Source organism: Canis lupus, chromosome 31 (genome assembly GCF_048164855.1).
Source record: "Canis lupus baileyi chromosome 31, mCanLup2.hap1, whole genome shotgun sequence".
Lineage (NCBI taxonomy): Eukaryota > Metazoa > Chordata > Mammalia > Carnivora > Canidae > Canis > Canis lupus.
In genome coordinates, this window is record NC_132868.1 from 15,513,017 (window position 1) to 15,533,341 (window position 20,325).

Here is a 20,325-nt window from a genome sequence, read left to right on the forward strand (position 1 = left end):
GACATATGCTACAACACAGATGAACCGCGAGGACATTATGCTTAGTGAAACAGATGAAATAAGTCAGTCACAAAAAGCTAAATACTTTCATGCATATGAAGTACTTTTAGTGGTCTCATAGAGACAGGAAGTAGAGTGGTAGTTGCTAGAAGCTAGGAGGAGGGGCAAATGAGGAGTTATTGTTTTGTTAGCATGTGGTTTCAGTTTTATAAGAAAAGAGTTATGGAGATGGATGGTGGTGATGGTTGCATAACATTAGGAATGTGTTTAATATCGCTGAACTGTATACTTAAAAATGAGTAAGATGGCAAACCATGTTATGTGTACTTTGCCTCAATTTTAAAATTTGGAGGAAGAAAATGAATGAAGGAGTGATGCATGCTACAACATGGATGAACCTTGAAAACATTATGTAAGTAAAAGAATCCAGACATAAAGTACTCCATATTATATGATTTCATTGATATGAAATGTACCAAATAGCAAATCGATAGAAACAGAAAGTAGATTAGCAGTTGCCAGGGCTAGATAGGAGGGAAGCAGAGTGATTGCTACTGAGTAAGGGGTTTCTTTTTGAAAGACAAAGATAATCTAAAATTAGATAGCAGTGATGGTTGCATATTCTGTGATATATTTAAAAACTACTGATATATACTTTAAAAGGCTGAGTTACTATGTGAATTATATCTCAATAAACAAATTATAAATGAATGTATGAATCCGTCTTCTTTTCTGCAATTGATTTTAACTTTAAGATTTTTTTTAAGATTTTATTTATTTATTCATGAGAGACACAGAAAGGGAAGGAGAGAGAGAGAGAGGGAGAGAGGCAGAGACACAGGCAAAGGGAGAAGCAGGTTCCACACAGAGAACCTGACGTAGGACTTGATCCTGGGTCTCCAGGATCAGGACCTGGGCCAAAGGCAGCGCTAAACCGCTGAGCCTCCTGGGCTGCCCTAAACTTTAAGATTTTTAAGAATGAACTATTATCAATGACATTTAACTTAGACAGGAAATCTGCTTATTTTTACTTTTTTAGGGTCATAAGTAATTTTTTGGACAGAAAAAAAACTTTCCTTCTTTATCAGAAATAAAAAGTGTAACAACTAATAGAATGAAATGCTCTACAGTATTCCAATTTCCTGCATGAACAGCTAACTTCAGATGATGCGGCCTCAAGGCACAAATTACATAAAGATCCCTTTATTGCTAACTAAAGGGATCACTAACACTCCCTATTGAACAATCTAGTTGGGCATGTGTGCCTGCAAAAGAAGAAAAGAGCAAAGCAGTAGACTTTTTATTCTCTGTTTCAAGGTATTTTACCACTACAACACTGTCCCTTTACTAGACTGAAAGATTATCCCTTCCTGAAGTGCAAAACTGAACTAAGTAAACAGCTCCAGCTAGAATTTGAGTCAAAACCACCATATACCTGTGCACTGGAAAGACACTTCAGGTTATCACTAATGTCAATATTCACCTTCACATCTGCCCATTTGCCAGTTATAATCATGATTTTCAGTCTAGACGCTTTCAGGAGGCTTTTGCCTCAAGTCACTTGCAAAACATTGTACACGACAGGCAAGGTGTGTGCTGCACGACTCCAGGGGGAGCCCTTTACACTACCTGTGATATGACTGGCACCCCTGTTGCTTTCACCAAGCAGGGCTCAAGTGCAGTACCTTAAAAGTTCCACAACTGGAGGGGCATAAGAAAAAGAACTAGAAGTAGTTCCTTAATCAAAGGAGAGCTCTTATGCTTATTTTTATAGTAATTTATCATAAATGCACAAACTAGTCTTTTGAGTTGACATACCTCATCCTTCAGCTGATTCCTATTTGTTTCATGATGCTGATATTCCGTTCTACATTTTAAAAGTTTACGATCAGCAACAGAAATTCTTTTCTCATATTCTGTGTTATTCCCAATCTCACTCTCCAAAAACTTGATCTTTTCTTTAACCAAATTTTCTTTTTCTCTTAATTCCTGCTTTATCCTTGCTAATGCCTGAAATTAAAAAATATGTTAAGTATGTTTAATACGATGAACAAAACAAACAAAAAGAAATTTAGCTTTTATTTTTCTATTATTATATTCAGTATTTTATCAAAACTTCTTACAATTTTTTTAAAGAGAGTCTACTTTGGGGGCACATGGGTGGCTCAGTCATTTCAGCTTCTGACTCTTGATCTCAGCTCAGATCTTGATCTCAGGGTAATGAGTTCAAAGCCCTGCACTGTGTTCTACACTGGGCATAGAGCCTACTTTAAAAAAAAAAGTCTACTTTTATATGAATAAAAACAAAATATTAATATGCTATACATCAGTATCTATAAGCTCACATTTTTAAAGATTTCATTTTCTTTCTTATGTACTTTGCTAAAGAAATGAGGAAAATGTCAAGCTTTTATATATAAAAGGTGATATCTTAAAAAATATAATTGTTGAATATTTTTACATAGAAAGTTGGATTTTTTTGATATTTATGTATCAGCCTTAAAGTTTTTTATTTTTTATTTAGTTTTTTTAGCCTTAAAGTTTTTTAATGTGCTATATATGCTTTATTTTGAACATACTATATTAGTTATAATAAAATATGTATGTAATTAACCGAGAAAGGTGTACACCGGTGGATAAGTGCTCAAAATTTTTTATCAATGGACTGCATGATTAAAAAGGTTTGAAGATACTGTTCTAATGATCATATTATCTTTTGTAGGTCACAGACATGCAGGAGTGAATTAAAAGATATAAGCAAAATTGGCACCCTTTTAAGTAGTAAAAAAAAAAAAAAAAAGATGTTTTGCAACCCAGAGAAGATCTTGCCATAAAGATGACTTCACTACTCCACAAATCTAGTGTCTCTAAGAGGCAGAAAATGCCTGCTTCACCAGGGGCACAAATATTTTGGGATCAGTTTAATTACTGGTCTGTCTTTGATCTATTCCTTTCAGTTTACAGTTGCTTATTAACTTTAACGGGGAGCCGCATGCTAAAGAGATTGAAAATCAATGATTGATTTTTTTCCAAATATTTCACAGTACCAGGTTTTTTTCATCTTTGTAGAATTAACATTTTAGTTATCGGTTGCAATAGGAATGCCTTCACTCACACCTTTTTCCAGTCTTGGGGACAAAAAATAAATAGAATATATAAAGTAGTAACTGAGATATGGACAAAGCACCATGGGAACAAAGAGATGATGAAGTCTACCCAAAAGGAATTATTAAAAGGCATTACTTAAGAGGCTTTTAAAATTAGGCCTAAAAAGATAAATGGAGATGTATAAATATTCCAGTGTGGTTAAAGTATAGGGTAGGAGGGTAGGGATGGAATGACGACATATTAAGAAAGGGTGGGTACAAATGAAAGGAATGAGGGTGGAAAGGTAGAAATTAGGGCCCAATTGTAAAGAAATTCAATTTTTCAACTGCCATGTTAAAGAGGTTCAATTTTTAAGCAATGGGGAACAAAGAAGATTTTAGAGATGAGGAATAAAAGGTCAATGTGGTTTTTACAAGTGATGTTGATGGCAACATGTTAGAGGAATTCGAGGGAAAAGGAAAATTTACTCTTAAAATGTATTTCCAAAATGGGGTCTGCCAAACAACTAATCCTAGAAAATAGGGTTAGGGGAAGGTATGTGTTCTGAAATGAGTAAGTTTTGGAAATGCTGCATGTACTTTTATACATACTAGCATATTAAATGGATATATATCTGAAACGTACTACATTTATTTTTTTAAGATTTTATTTATTTATTTGAAAGAGAAAAAGCATGAGCAGAATGGGGGTGCTAAGGGTAGAGAGGCAGAGGGAGAAGGCCAACCAGCCTACCCACTGAGCAGGGAGCCCAACATGGGGCTCAAGCCTAGGACCCTGGGATCATGATCCAGGTTGAAGGCAGACACTTAACTGACTGAGCCACCCAGGTGTCCCTGAAATGCACTACATTTAAAAAAGCATTTTAAATTTACTTAATCTAGTATTCCCATATGTTCTCTATAACATTAACATTTTATAATGTAGTATTCTATATATCTACTATGTTAATTCAATCAAAGACAAGTCAAAACATATATGCAAATGATCATTCTAGAATTTTCTGCCTTATATCAATTTTTCTACCACTTACTCAAATACCTGAATACCTACTTCAAGATTCATATTTTTTAACAGTGTTATCTATTCACAGTTAGGTTTTGTAGGTGATGCTGATAAGTACAGTAACATCCCAAAATTTCTACACTGGAAAAAAAGCATAATAGAAAAAGATTTTTTCCTTTTTTATATAATGTAAAAGTGTCTTTTAGGAAGACAATTTCAGGTTCATATGCTCAGACTCCTGCCAAGAAGACATTAAGAAGGCAGGAACTGTTTTAGAGGAAAAGGAACAAAAGATTAAATCCTCTAGTGGCATGAACTGGATCTCACTGGCTCACCAGAACTGCCTGAAACGTCTCTCAACTCTGTGTTGAGAGTAGTCATGTTGGTATAGAAGTAGTTTCATCACAGAAATCAGAATGCTACAAATTGGGAGCTAGTTGCTAAACACGTAGAAGCATACCACTACCTCTGGAGCCAGTTCTTAGCACCCTCCCTATTCTCTTGCAATAAAAACAACCAGGAGATGTCAATAAGGAACCATCGTGAATATGATCAGAGAGCTACAAGTTGTACTTTCTTCTAAGTCAGCAGGCTGAGTCCATTTAGCTGTGGAGTTGTATGAGAATACACTTGTGGATCCACAGTCTTGGATCTGTCACATTTGACTGACAGAGGAAGCAGCCAGGACTTGATGTCTGAAACCGAGATCAGCATCAAGAATTAAGAGGAACTCATACTTAAGACTGGTTCTCCCTTGTCCCTCCAAGGAAGGCACAAGCAGTTTTGTTGATAAAATGTTGGTTGCTTACAGAAATTTACAATAAAAGAATAATATACTTACATATAAGTCACATATAGCAAGCAAACCTCATACAGATATGAGAATTCCAAACTCCCAATGACCTACACTGCTTGCCTTTCCAGGGAGTAGTCCCAGAATGGAAGTGAACACATCTTCTCACCTGCCTTCTTTCCTTCTCAATTCCTTTTCCTTCTCAACTTTCCCTAAACTTCCCATTTTTGCTCGCCACCATTTTGCCCCTTAATGATTTTCAAAAAAACTTCTCCTAAATTACCTCTGAAAGTAGCAAAAGATAACACAAGGTCCATGTTTAATCAGTGTGGTATCCTTCCCTTCCAAGCTTCTACCCTATTATGGGTGCCTTGGTTACAAAAGTGAAACTTTATCATAGTCTAGGTTTCTTTCCTGACTCTCCCTTTTTGTGTTTTGGCTATCCATGAGGTTCATTTCCCTACACCAGTAATTACTATTGAATAGCACATCTGTTAAATCCAAAGCACCTTGGACAACCAGGTGTAAGTCAGAGCATTGGTTTTACCACACTGATATTATCTACTGACTTTCTCTTATTCTACCATTTGGAGATGGCAGGATCTAGTCTTCAGCATTATAATACCACAAGCAAATAATATTCAGAAAATCACATATCTAAATGGAAAGAGTCAGCTTTGAAAAACATTTATCAAAACTATACAAAAATGATTTTCAAATAACAATGTGAGTTACACTTGAAATGAATGAATTAAAAACAAAAGAGAATAACACAGTTGAACACTGCAAGGACCAAACAACTACTTTACCAAGGCACCGTTATCGATGTCTCGATCTCTCTTCCGCATCTGCTCTATTGTGTTCTCCCACTGTTTAATGAGTTCTTGTCTTTCATTATGAATCTTACGAAAATCCTGTGCTGCCTTATCCAATTCTAACTGTCAGATAGAGAACAAATAATGTTTTTGTGAATTTAAGTGCTTTTGCATACATCCCTTTGACAATTAAGAAATAAAAATCTTCACTAAACTAACCTGTGCACTTAGAGTCTCTGTAAGTTCATTGTCAAGTACCTTTCTTCTCTGATTACATTCCAAAGTCAGTCTTTCTAATTGCAGGGTCAGTGCCTATGATGAAGTTGCATGTAAAAATATGCATCGTTATCATTTAACTTAAAAACTAATAGCATATCTCACACTAAGTATTATATTATAGATACATACTTATTTGCTATCTAAAACAACTACCAAATAATATGTACATTATTTTTTAACCCCAAAGGGCTGCAATGAAAACTCAATTGCTTCTAAAAAGAATTTTTACTTACTTACATTTTAAAGTAAGTTCAAAAAAATTATATAATACTTCACCATTTATAATTATTTAAAATAATTCATTTGGTATTAAATCTATTAGAAAATAGCATGTTTCATAATACTAAAGTATTAACACATTTATTTTCAAGTAGATTTTAAGTAATGGTTATAACAATATGTTAAAATAACAGCACTATAGTCTCAAATCAACAAACACTGTATGTTGCATTCAAACTATCATTTAGACAAAAGAAGTTAAAATACTTATATTCTGTATAAAACTTTCTTCTCTGAAATGCTTCTGAAAACTCTTTTCATTCAGGATTTTTAACCTGGAGTCTGCGAATCCCTAAATGGTCAGAGGGTTTCAGAGGATCTATAAAACTTTCAGCAAAATTTTGTATTTGAGTATAGTCATTTTTCTAAAGAAAGAATCCTCAGCTTTATTAGATTGTCAAAGGAGTCTTTGATCCAAAAGACTGTAAGAACTATGGCTTTCAATTTACAAACCTAATAATTTAAGTAAAAAGGTTCACATACTACACATTCAAAGAGAACCTAAGATTACAATTTATAATTTCTCACCCTAATTTTATTATCATCTTGCTGTGCATACTTCTGAAGAGTGAGGGCATCACTATCTTTATGAGCTGATTCTTCTAGCCAGGCTTCCAGTGCTTGCTGGTCCCAGTTTATTTGACATTTCAAACCATCCAATTTTTGAGTAGTTTTAAATATGTTATTCTAATTTCCAAAGAAAGGGGGCAGGGAGAGATTATAAAATATTATTTATTACACAAACTAAAATAAAAAATAAACATACTATAGGACATATTAAAAACGAAAGAAGAAATCCTGTCCCTGTCCCAACTTCCAGATATCTATAATATACCATATTTAATTATTTAACTAACATTCTTATATTCTTATATTTATACTATAATTATAATATTCTTATATTCTTTAATTGTAAAATAGAGTGGAGACAATTATATAAAGTTGAGAATAGTAGTTGAGTCAAAGGTTGCTTAAAAAGGTTTTAGGGAAAGTCATTCAGAGCAATATTTAATACACTCCACCAAATTCATCCCAAGTGGATATACAACCTTAGTGAAAATAATGTGCTTGATATGCTAACCCAAGCCCAAGCCATGTCTCCTTCAGGTCCGTTTCCAATCCGATTCTTGCCTCTAGCAGACCTCTTAGACGGAAATTTTGGAAGTATTTCTAATCGAAATAAATATAGTTGTTAAGGAGATAAAAATATTTCTGTAAATGAATAAGCCACTCGGAGAAAGACAAATACCATATGATTTCCCTCATATGTGGAATTTAAGAAAATAAAACAGATGAACATAGGGGAAGGGAAGGAAAAATAAAATAAGATGAAAATTCAGATGGAGGCAAACTACAAGAGACACTAAGCTCTAGGAAACAGAGTTGCTGGAAGGGAGGTGGGTGGTGGGGAGGGATAATTGGGTGATGGGCATTAAGGAGGGCGTGCTGTAATGAGCACTGGGTGTTACATGCCACTGATGAATCATTAAATTCTACTTCTGAAACTAATAAAAAAATTCTGTAAATATATTCATTTAACAAATCTAGAGTCCTATAAGAAAACAGATCAATATGCAAATACAAATTAATACAATACGTATGTGTGTATACATATACATATATGCATTTCTACATGTATATGCATATGTAAAGAGATGAATCAAATTTGGAAAGAGCTCCCAAAAAAAAAAAAAATAAAAAATAAAAAATAAAAAAAAAAAAAGGAAAGAGCTCCCAAATCAGGCAACTAAGGAAAGGAGAAAAAGAGGTTACAGGAGCTTAATATTAGAGTCACAGTCTGATATATTAATATGAAAGGTAAAAATTTTGAATGAAAAATGAAACTCAATATTAAAAGTAATTTTTTAAATGTGGCCTTTTAAAAAGATATGAATAAATTATACCTACTATCTTATGATACTAATGAATAAATTATGCTTCATATCACATAATAGACAGCCAGTATGGTACTCTGCACATGGTATGGCTCAATTACTATTTGGTAAATGAATAATGGGGAAAAAATGTAATATTCTATTACATCATTCAAACAACAATTCTGTGTGCACTTCATTGTCCAAAAAACAATGTAAGTATATGTCAGGAAACTAATGAATGCCTTTCTCATATAGAAAAAAAAAATTAGTGGGTGTTGGGGGTGAGGGAAAAAAGAACGATAGCACAAAATTTTAAGTAACATTTCAATACATACTTCCTTATCACTTTTCTTTTCCCGTATTGAAGTCATTTCATTTTCCAGTCGTTGGATTTCATCCTTTATTCGTCCCAGTTCTCTCTCAGCAATGATCTTAAAATGCTCTTCACTTTCAATCTCATGCTCCCTGGCTTTACAAAGAGACTACAGAATAATTTACAAGATAGACTTTTTAATTTTTAATATTATAAAAGATTTATAATAATCCATTAGCCCCCCAAAATTCCCACAAAATACTTAGATTAATTCCATTTCTCTGAAACCTAAGCCATGTTAGACTTTGTGATTCAGTGTAGTTCGTTTTGCTCAATAGTTTTAAGAGTCAGTTTATGGAATGACCTAGGAGAAAATATTGTTGTTAGCAGTTTTCAGATATCATGTTGGTCCAGGGAAACTGCAGAAAACTAAAGTTTAAAATAGTAAGACTTAAAAAGATATAACTCATTACCTATCTAAAAAATAAGAAATAAAATTTATTTAAAAATACTTGGGGAGGGGCAGCCTGGGTGGCTCAGCGGTTTAGCACTGCCTTTAGCCCAGGGTGTGATCCTGGAGACCGGGATCAAGTCCCCCATTGGGCTCCCTGCATGGAGCCTGCTTCTCTGTGTCTCTGCCTCTCTCTCTGTGTCTCTCATGAATAAATAAAAAATCTAATAAATTAATAAATAAATTAATTAATTAAAATAAAAATATTTGGGGAAATGGGATGTTTCTATAAACTGATTACATATTCTAATTAAGAGATAATTTATAAATGATTATGTAAACAGTGATGGTTATAAATATTTCCCAGAATATATTAATAAACCATCATGCCTGGGTGGCTCAGCGGTTGAGCATCTGCCTTTGGCTGGGGGCGTGGTCCCAGGGTCCTGAGATTGAGTCCTACATTAGGCTCCCTGTATGGAGCCTGCTTCTCCCTCTGCCTATGTCTCTGCTTCCTCTCTCTGTGTTTCTCATGAAAAAATAAATAAATTATTTTTAAAAATAAAAATAAAAAAATAAACCATCATGCCTTTGTGTTAAGTTTTGCTTAATAAAATAGTATTTGTTGACTGTTGAGTTTGTAGTGATTCAAAGTTATCATCAGTATTATTTCTAACTATTAGAGCTCTTAGTGCTACAGGAAGTTTATTGTCTTTTGTATCTATTATCTGATTTATTTTTTTAAGACTTTATTTATTTATTATTAGAGACACAGATAGAGAGGCAGAGGGAGAAGCAGGCTCCACGCAGGGAGCCCAACGTGGAACTCTATCCCAGGTCTCCAGGATCACACCCTGGGCTGAAGGCGGCGCTAAACCACTGGGCCACCGGGCTGCCCTTTCCCCGGTTATCTTAAATAATATCCTAAGTATACTCTAACTTTTCCATTATCTCAGGATCCTAAAATAACATGGAGCCCGTAGGGCTTCTGAAGTGTATAAACTATTTGCCTCCACTCCAACCAGTGGGTTGCAATGAAAAAGTAAAAAAGAGGCAGAAATTCTATCATATGTTATATTAGGTCTATTTTGGCTTAAAATCATTTCTCACTGCCATCACTAAACCCTTCTCATATAATCTGATGCTTAATATTACTAGACTGTTTGAATGATTTCTTCTTTCAAATGAATTAGTTTTTCCTGAACTTGGTGGCAGTAGTGAGTTCCTCAAAGCCTTTTTTTTTTTTTTTACCTACTTTTAGGTTCAAGGTTATGTTAATAATAGTTTAGCTATGCTAAAGTTTCCTGTTGTATCTCTAAAATAAAATCACAAAAAATAAATAAAATAAAATAAAATCACAGATATAAATGCAGTATGAAATGTTCCATGACGACACATAATCAACATGAATATCAATATTACTGTACCTGTGTAAATGAAAATTCTTGCTTAACATTTTTAAAGTGAGAAGTCATAGCATTAATTCGATCTTCATAGTCACGAAGCTGATCTTGCAAACTTGCTCTTTCCTCCTGCAGCTTTGACAACTGTAATTAATATATATGACAATTTAGAGATTACTGTGGGAAAATTAGCACTATATTAAGACAATAGAAATCTCTCAGATTTCTCAGAAATCGCTCAGGGACCACTGCTAAAATGCAATTTTCATACAGTAGTACTTAAAGGGAAAAAATGAGATTTTATTGCATGATTAAACCACAAGATCTCTAGAGCAAACAAAACCATAGTAACAGATATAACAAAAACACAGAAAATAAACCATAAATCTGAAAAGTAGTGGCACACCAGGTATAATAGCTCCTCCCTGAACTCCTATGCAAAACCAACAGATTTAGGGCAAGCTGAACAGTACAACTAACTCTCACATGCTTAGACCCTATTTCTTAATGTATTTCGTGTGTTACTGAATTAGAACCCTGAGTAGAAACAAAACAATGCAATTAAAAAACAAACAAACAAAAAAAACTTTAGGAAATTACAAGATGGAGTCTCAGGACAATTAAGATATGTCACCCCTCAAAGTAATATGAAAGCTCAAGAAAACAAAAATATCTTTTCTTACGCTCTTGATCTGTGGTTCTCAAAGTTGAGGCTACAACCCAGGAGGTATACAACAAAATCCAATGAAGTACAAAAGACAACATTTGAATTTTTAAATAAGGAAGAAAGAAAATAAATAAGTTATGTCCTATATTTTATTAAACAAAGTAATATTAAATATGTATTTTTGCTTTTTATTTCATTAATTTCAGTTTTACTTTTAATATTCTTTTGTTTATTTTGCTGTTCTTTTAAAATTTATTAAGAGCAGTTCTTAATTTCTTTACTTTTGTCACATTGATTGCTATGGGCTAAATGTCTGTGTCACCCTCAAATTCATATGTTGAGGCCTTTACTCACAGTGTGAGGGTATCTGGAAGGTAAGTCTTTGGGAGGTAAGTAGGTTTAAATTAGGACCTGAAGGTAGGACCCTCATGATGGAATTAGTGTCCTTATAAGAAGAGAGACCAGAGCTTCTTTTCTCTCTGCCACATGAAAACAAAGTGAGAAGGCAGCCATGGGCAGGCCAGGAAGAAGGCTCTCACTAGAACCCAACCATGCTGTCACCCTGATCTCAACTTCTAGCCTTTAGAACCTTGAAAAATAAATGTCTGTTTTTTAATTCACTCAGTCTATGGCTTTTGTTACAGCAACCCAAGCCAACTAAGACACTGATCTAAAAATGAAGGCATTTAAGGCTATAAGTTTTGTCTAAGTAAGATTTTTTATATTTCCAATTAATGTAGGTGTGAAGCACTCTTCTTTTATTGTTTTCTAGAAGCTGACTTTTTTCCCTTTCAATTTCTCCATGATAGAAGAGCTATCAGGAATATATATCTGAGAAATTGGCCTAAGTATTTAAAATGGATGTCTTAGCTCAGTTTGCCATAACAAAATATCATAGACTGGGGGACTTAAAGACCAGGAATTTATTTCTCAGAGTTCTGGGAGTTGGGAAGTCCAGGACTGAGGTGCTAGCCAATTTGGTTCTGGTGAAATCTCTCCTCCTGACTTACAGATAGTGCCTTCTAGCTGCATATTCAAATGGTGGAGAGACAGTTCTGATCGCTCTTCCACTTCATATAAAGATACTTTGTTCTGGTATAATAAATGATCCACTTTTGTAATGTTTTATGGACATATTCTTTAAAGTGTTTATTTAAGGGATATATATGCTCTTTGTGTTTATTTTTATTGCATTATTCATAGCTCAATATCCTTACTTTTGTCTATTAGGATTGTCCAATTCTCAGGAGGTCAATATGGTAGTATCCTATTACAACTGTATTTTTTTGTTAAAGTCTACTTGTATTTATAGTAGTTTTTACTTTTATGTATTTAGTTATTGTGTTGTTTGGAGCATACAGTTTTATAACTTTTATTTTCCTCATCAGTTATAACTTTTATGATTGCATAATGAACCCAGAACAAAAGCATCTGCTTTTTTTAATGAAAGCATAATGATTAACCCTCCACAAGTTGATGATTCCTTCACTACAGAATTCCCAGACAATACTGTTTGCCTCTTTTAAATATAAAAGGTCATGCAAGGACCACTAGAATATTTATTGAAAACTTACATCATGTGAAGGATATCAAGATAAACAAAAAGATCCCAAAGGGAACATAATTCAAGACACAAAGAAGACCTAATACACACACACACACACACACACACACGCAGGCATATACACTCAGCAAGACTGTAAACAATACTGTACTCCTAAAACAAGACCATGTGCTACAAAAAAACAAGCAAATAATCTGAAAATTTTAAAATATGATTGATAGAGTTGCCCAAATAAAAACCACAATATAAAAATTACACAAAATCCTAAAAGCTTCCAGAGATTAAAATTATAACCTACAAAGAAATGGAAAACATTCTAATATCAGATTACTCACCAACATCACTACTAGAAGATAGTACTTTCCAAATTCTGTAGGGAAAAAACATTTTTAACCCAGAATATTCTACCCATTCAAAACCATCAAATGTGAAATTAAACAAAGTACATTTTCAGATTTGGAGTTTACTTCCTATCACACTCCTCTTAGGGACACACAAAAAAGTATTCCATCAAAATAAGGAAATAACCCAAGAAAGAAGATATGTGATCTAGGAAACAGAGCATCAATTTGGTAAAGGAATAAAAGGAATTCTCAAGTTAACAGTTGGAAAATGAGCCTGTTGAAAAAATAGTCCCTATTAATAAACACAGGACTATAAAAGGAAGGAGTAGAGGAAGAAAGAAAGGATCTTGAGGATCTGATACTATGATTTGAAGAATATAAACTTAAAGCAGGCAATACAAGAAATCAATTGGCAACCAAGGATGCAAGGAATTAAAATCACAGCACTATAGATCTTTCCTGAAACAATATTTAAGGACAGAACCCATTAAAGTGAAAACTCCAAGAAAAGGCAAACTGAGTAAAAGTGGCTGCATTAAGGACCATTAAATCAATTTATTTTTTTTAAGAATAAATCACTTTTTTTTTTTTAATTCGAGAGGCCGAATTTAAGAGAGAGACGCAGAGAGAGAGAGGCAGAGATACAGGCAGAGGGAGAAGCAGGTTCCATGCAGGGAGCCTGACGTGGGACTTGATCCCTGAACCCGGAGATCATTCCCTGAGCCAAAGGCAGATGCTCAACCGCTGCACCACCCAGGCATCCCCATTAAATCAATTTAAATATAAAACTAAGATTAAACATTTGTAGGAAATTAAGGACACTGAATAGAATGAAAACAAAATAAACCTTGATAATATAAAAATAATAAAACCACTATTTTTAATGGGGTAAAAGATGGTGGAAAGAAGTGTGACAACTAATTTGTTTGTCTTAAAAATGAAAAACGAAAGAGTAAGGAGTCAATCCATACCGTCAACAAATGAAACAAGGCATTTTTTTACACAACAATTTAACCATTTCATTTTTTCTTAGTTTTTCCTAATGTTAAGATAATTTTAGCAATCACTATCTGTTGTAATTGAGTAATATGTACCTGAAATTCAACAATCCCTTTCTTTTTAAGTAAAATTATTTTTATTAATTAAAAATTTTTATGTTAAAAACAGCACGGATAGTAGGATTCCATTCTTATAATACTTGTTTGTCTTTTCTATCTCTGTATCTGTTGACCATGATGTCTGGAATATTTATTTAATGCCATGATAGTCACACTCGTATAGTCAAGAGTAGGTATTTTGAAGAGGGAACACTCTATTTTTTATTTTATCCTTCTGTTCTGTTTGAATAGCTTAAACGTACCAGAATTGCTTTTTTAACGCCATTTTTTCTTCAAGTGAAGTAATTATGACCCTCACTCTTATTTTTATTGCTCCGTAATTTTTTAAATAGCTAATATAATTTATATGCATAGAAAAGTATACAAATGTTATGGCAAGAATACCAAAAACTAACATCTTAATGGAAGTTTATCCTGCATTAATGTCTTTAGAGCTATATAACAATCCCGTGAAATAGTTATTTTATTTATTTCCAGTTTATAGAAGAAGAAACATGATCACTGCTGGTAATTAGGCTCTGAACCCAGAGCTGGGTACTTCTTAATATTATTATTCCTCAGTACTCAGTGCTAAATCTCTTACATTCCCTAATGTTGCCCTTCATTAAAACAAACAAAAAACTGCAGCCCTCTAATTTAGACATGAGTAAATACATCCGAGTATTTTGGGGAAAAAAAATCTTCAAAAAACAGTGAAGGATTTTCATTTTCATTTTTCAGAGAAAAAACCTTCTCTTCCATTCCGTAAAGTAATGTAAACATCGGTCCCCCTTGCACCCGCTTCTAACACAACGCATTGCCACGTGATGGAACTTTACACTGACTCTTCAAGGTTTTTAAGAGTTTTTGAAGCCGGTTGCAATTTTATTTTTAACAACCATTATGCACTGGTTGCAAGCTGATGTGAAGTATGCCTTACTCCGAAAAATATTTTCTATCACCCTGTGACAACATTCTCACTTTGAGAAGCTGCACGCTGCACATTTTACATTCTTACTAGAACGTTCCTCTTGAACATATATATTTCTTCGGGTCACTTTCAACTTTAAATGTCCCAGGCAGAAACTCAAAAAAGAAATGTCAACCAGAACGTGTTGGTTTATGAACAACCGCAAACAACTGTTGCTACGAGAAAGAATAAACTGAGATTAAATAAAGCACATTTTCAGATGTACTTTGCAAGCCGCGCGGAATTCTGAAGAAGGAAACAACCCGACGCGGGAAGCAGCCCCTCCTCTCCTGCCCAGGAGGCTGGAAATAGGCAACCCGGAGCCGGAGAGGCGGAGAGAGCAACGCCTCGGGCTTTCTAGTCCTGAATATTAATTATCGGTTCAATTTATATTTTGTGATGCTTAGCAGGTACCGAAAAGGGCAGGCGGGTGAGGGCGAAGGGATGAAGCTGGGGAAGGAGAGGGGAGGGATAAACGCGTCAGGGTATTCCCGCCAAGCAGAAAGCTTCCCCCTCTCTGCCTCGCCTTCTTCACCTGACCCTTACCTGATCTTCCAGCATCTTGTTCTCCTCATTTGCCACCGGGATAGCAAACCCATCGTCCCAGTGCAGCTCCTCCAGGAACTCGCTACTCATGTCGGCAAACGGATCGGGGACCTCTGACAGGCTGCGGAGGAAAGATCCGCGCGTCCGGGGAGCCCGGGAGCTGCACGCGAGGGGACCCTCCGCGCCGGCAAAGCCCCGCAGGACCGACCACCGCAGCCCTAGCAACCGCCCCGCGCCCTTAGTTACCAAACAGGAAGTGCTCCGGCCGGGAGGCAAAACTTCCGGTTGAGAACTTCGAGGCGCGACCCGGAGCTCCCAGGGGAGCGGAGCGCTCGACTGCAGAGGCGCGCTGGGGTCGCCGGGCGCCCGCAGAAATCCCCCTTAACTTCCGGCCCGGGCGGGTCCCCGCGGGCGCTGCGGAGGGTGTAGAGTCGCTGGCGCCTGCCGCCTCCGCGACCGCGGGGCGCGGGGACCGCGGGGCGAGGCAGCCGCCGCCTCGCACGCAGACGCGGGCGCGAACCAACACGGCGACCCCGACTTTGTTGTCCAGTGGTGTTGGCTGAGTTTCATCCGTGGATGGAATCTCAGAGGCCGACGGAGACCGGCATTTGGAAGCGGAGTCCATCCCTTAGAATCCCTGTGTGTTTTGATCTTCGTCTTCCCCTCCCGGCCTTCCTCCCACTGCTCACCTGCCCGCCGCAGCGCAGCCCGACCGCCCGCCGGGACCGCGCGGGGCCCGCCTTGCTGCGCCCGCCCGCGCCGCGCCTGCACCTTTATCTCTCGGTACCTTCCCATCTGTTGGCGTTCACAAATCTTTTCTCACATTAAAATCTGTATTTCTTCCTAATCTCGGAAGAAGGAAAAGCCGAGCCCACATTATCACCAAGGCAGAGCTGGGCTGAAGAGGCGCCCCCTTTAGTCCGGCAAGCACTTCACCGAGTCAGTAATGCGACTCACCCGCTTGGCAGGTGATAGGCACTGGAGTTCACAGCCCCTGTTCTGTAGCATCTGAGAACTGGAAAGAATAAAACAATCTAATACTTTCATTTTCCAGATTAAAAAAATAAAATAAAACAATCTAATACTTTCATAGTCCAGGTTAAAAAAAAATAAAACAATCCAATACTTTAATAGTCCAGATTAAAAAAAATAAAACAATCTAAGACTTTCATATTCCAGATTTAAAAAAAAACTTGAGGCTTCCTGGGGTGAAGCGATGAAAGTCAACAGGACCTAGGGAGCCTGGGTGGTTCAGGGGGTTAAGCACCTGCCTTCAGCTCAGGTCACGTTCCTGGGCTCCCTGCGGAGCGAGGAGTGGGCTTCACCCTCTCCCTTTGCCCCTCCCCCTGCCTCTGAGCTCTCTCTCTCTCTGTCTCTCTGAAATAAATAATCTCTAAAAATAAATTAAAAAATAAAGTCACCAGGACCTATACCAGGATACAGATCTCCACTACAAACTCTGCTGTCTGCAATGAGAGGTGTTCTTGGCTGAAATACCCTCTATTACAGCAACATGAGTATAAATTTTGCTTATCCAATAAGCCTGTAGCCTTGTTTGCTTTCGAATTTTATTTTACCATTATTCGAATTTTACTTTACCATTTCGAATTTTACTTTACCATTATTTTGTTACATTTTTTATTATAAAAAAATTGTAAGAATAGAGGGGGCAAGAGGTGGGAAAAAAGAATACAGAACAGGATATGATGAGCACCCACGTACTCATTATCCTGATTTAACATTTATATTTTGCCACCTTCACTTCATCTATATTTTTTGCTTAAGCATTTTATTAGTAAATCGCAGACATCATGACATTTCACCTCAACTAACCTGAGCATCCATCACTAATGTTTAACGTTCAATATTCTATAACATAAATACAATATAATTATCACATCTATCAAAATTCTTTTTTTTTGAATTTTTATTTATTTATGATAGTCACAGAGAGAGAGAGAGAGAGAGAGAGGCAGAGACACAGGCAGAGGGAGAAGCAGGCTCCATGCACCAGGAGCCCGACGTGGGATTCGATCCTGGGTCTCCAGGATCGTGTCCTGGGCCAAAGGCAGGCGCCAAACCACTGCGCCACCCAGGGATCCCTCAAAATTCTTGAATATCGTTTAATAACCATTTTGTATTTATATTTCTTCAATTGTCCTGAAAATGTCTTTTTATCATTGTTTTGTTACTTTTGAAATCTTGCAATTTCAAGCTTTGTCTCTTTGTGCTTATGTGATTTTCCATATAGTTAATCTTATGGACTATTTCTCTAGTCTCAAAGACTAGCTTTTTGCATTTTTTTTTCTTTAAAGAACTTATTTATTTATTCATGAGAGACACAGGGAGAGAGGCAGAGACACAGGCAGAGGGAAAAGCAGGCTCCATGCAGGAAGCCCGACATGGGACTCGATCCTGCGACTCCAGGATCAGGCCCTGGGCTGAAGTCAGACTCCCAAACACTGAGCCACCCAGGGAACCCCAGCTTTTTTGTATTCTTAAAAACATTTTATCTTTTATCTTCTATCACTATAGAAACATATACATGGTATATTTTACAGATGTGTTAAAGGCAACATGTGGCATATATTAGTGTGCTGAATGACATTACTCAGAGGCAATAAAATTTTATTCTCAGGAATAACTTTTATACGTTTGACTATATATAGTGTATTCCATGCATCAAAGTATAATAAACACATTCCTTCACTGAAATACTGAATTTCACTATATATATAACTACCATTTTTAGAAAGAATTTTTATGTGTGTGCCTTTATGGAATACATTAAATGCAGCACAGTGCAGTGAAACATCATTCACTGTAAATAACATTGTACTTACTCACATATACAGCATTCTTAGAACTATCTTCTATCTTGGTAGAATTAGCATAGCATTTTACTCCTCACTTCTGTGAGCCTAAATTCCCAAGGTGGTGGAGGAGAAAGAAAGCTTGTAGAGAGAATTTCAACTAATATAGAATAATGGAAATTCAAATAACCTTATAAAAGACTATCTTTTATAATAGTTTAGTCATCCTACTAATGAAAATGTTAGTATCCAGTATGTATTAAGATGGCATGTAGTTATTTATACTGGAGATCTGTTATGGCAATGCTGCTTCCTAAAATTATGAGTGTTGTTCTGTCCATGTGTTTTAAACATTCCTTTCTAATTTGTCATCCCCATTACTAATGTGAAAACTGAGGCAGCTGCCTCAGCCTGTGCCAATCTGTTGATCCGGCAGCTGCCTCAGCCTGTGCCAATCTGTTGATCCAGCTGTGTCAGTGTTAGCAGGTGCTACCAAATGTATGACTGCAGCTGTATTTGCTCTGTACTCCTGTAGGCCCCAAGCACATGAGAGGTCTGGCAGCCAAATCCGTGCAGAGTCCCATTCCTCATATCTCACGGACTCTATATCCTGAATTTCAGGATGACAATTATTCAATGTTGAATTTTGTCCAAAATGTCTGTGCATTCTCCTAATTCTACATGTCCGCCTTGAATAAATATTCCTGCTTCTCCACCTCATCACCACAGCCTTCTGTATCATCCAGTTCCCATTTTTATAATTCCACAACTTCTAGATTATAACTGTACTTGGATTTATTCAGATCTATACTTGGAAACAGAACCCAAAGTTCTACAAGCTTTGTTGCTGACCATGAAACACTAAATTTAATCCTAAAATGCTAAGGTAGATGCTACCCTTTTACTACCTCATTCCCAAGTAGATAACTTCATCCAAATCAGGTTGTTCAGGCTAAAATATGCAGAGATTTATGGTTTTGCAAAAATAATGTGACCTTTATTTAAATAAAAAAAGAAAAAATACATATATGTATAAAGGAAAAGAAAAAGATATCCTTTGCCTCCATACCAGCCTCATTCCCAAGAGGTTGTCACTGCTTGGCATGTGCCCTACCAGCATTTTTTTAACTAAAGCTAGCTAGAGAGATAGATTAATTTTTCTGAGAGAAATAGAATCACATTATAAATATTCTTTTGCAGATTTATTTTTATCACTTAACAACAGTGGCCATGTTTCCATATCAGTACATTAGATCTTTAGTCTTTTAATGGCTGCTGAGAAGTCAGTATTATACATCAATTTTAACTTTTTAAATAATGCTACAATGAACATCTTTATAATGCAATATTTCATCAAGTCTGGGATATACTTATTTTCACATCTGAATATCTCTAAACTCGGGATATGTACTTCTTCAATCAGTGGTGTTTTCATTTTGGTGAATAAAATGTAACCCTGTCCACATATGTTTCTGCATGACCTATTCTTAGAAGTAAAATTAGTGGAAAACATATTTAAGCAATTTTATTTTGATAGATGCTACTAAATTCTTTCAAAACTAACAGAATATGGAAGTATCCTTGCATACTCTGTATATTATAAAGTAATATTTTACAACCTAAAGAGAAATATATGGTATCTTGCTTTATTGACAATTTTATAATTATGAGCATCACATTTCTTCTGCTAACAATTTATCATATCCTAAGACAAATACCATATGATTTCATTCATATGTGGAATTTAAGAAATAAATGAACAAAGAAAAAAAGAGACAAATAAAAAAAGACTCTTAACTATAGAGAACTAACAGATGGTAACCAGAGAAGTGGGTGGGAGAATGGATGAATCAGGTCAAGAGAATGAAGAATGTGCTTACCATGACGAACACAGAGTAATGTTCAGAATTGGTGAATTACTATATTGTACACCTGAAACTGATATAACACTGCACGTTAATTATACCAGAATTTTTAAAATAAAAATAAATAAATAAAATGTAT

The 20,325-nt window shown here is 35.8% G+C and overlaps 1 protein-coding gene across 1 annotated transcript in view; it reads right to left on the reverse strand.

Annotated features, from left to right (window-relative positions):
• The window catches only part of CCDC39 (coiled-coil domain 39 molecular ruler complex subunit), a 49,120-nt gene extending 33,385 nt beyond the window's left edge, over positions 1–15,735 (reverse strand). Inside the window, exons 1-7 of the mRNA XM_072807520.1 lie at positions 15,509–15,735; positions 10,345–10,464; positions 8,489–8,635; positions 6,805–6,963; positions 5,938–6,030; positions 5,713–5,841; positions 1,819–2,010 (exon numbers count right to left, since the gene is read on the reverse strand). Coding sequence (XP_072663621.1) covers positions 1,819–2,010; positions 5,713–5,841; positions 5,938–6,030; positions 6,805–6,963; positions 8,489–8,635; positions 10,345–10,464; positions 15,509–15,598 — 930 coding nt within the window. The 5' untranslated portion in view covers positions 15,599–15,735. The remainder of the gene's footprint in view (positions 1–1,818; positions 2,011–5,712; positions 5,842–5,937; positions 6,031–6,804; positions 6,964–8,488; positions 8,636–10,344; positions 10,465–15,508) is intronic.
• Between the last annotated feature and the right edge of the window lie 4,590 nt (positions 15,736–20,325).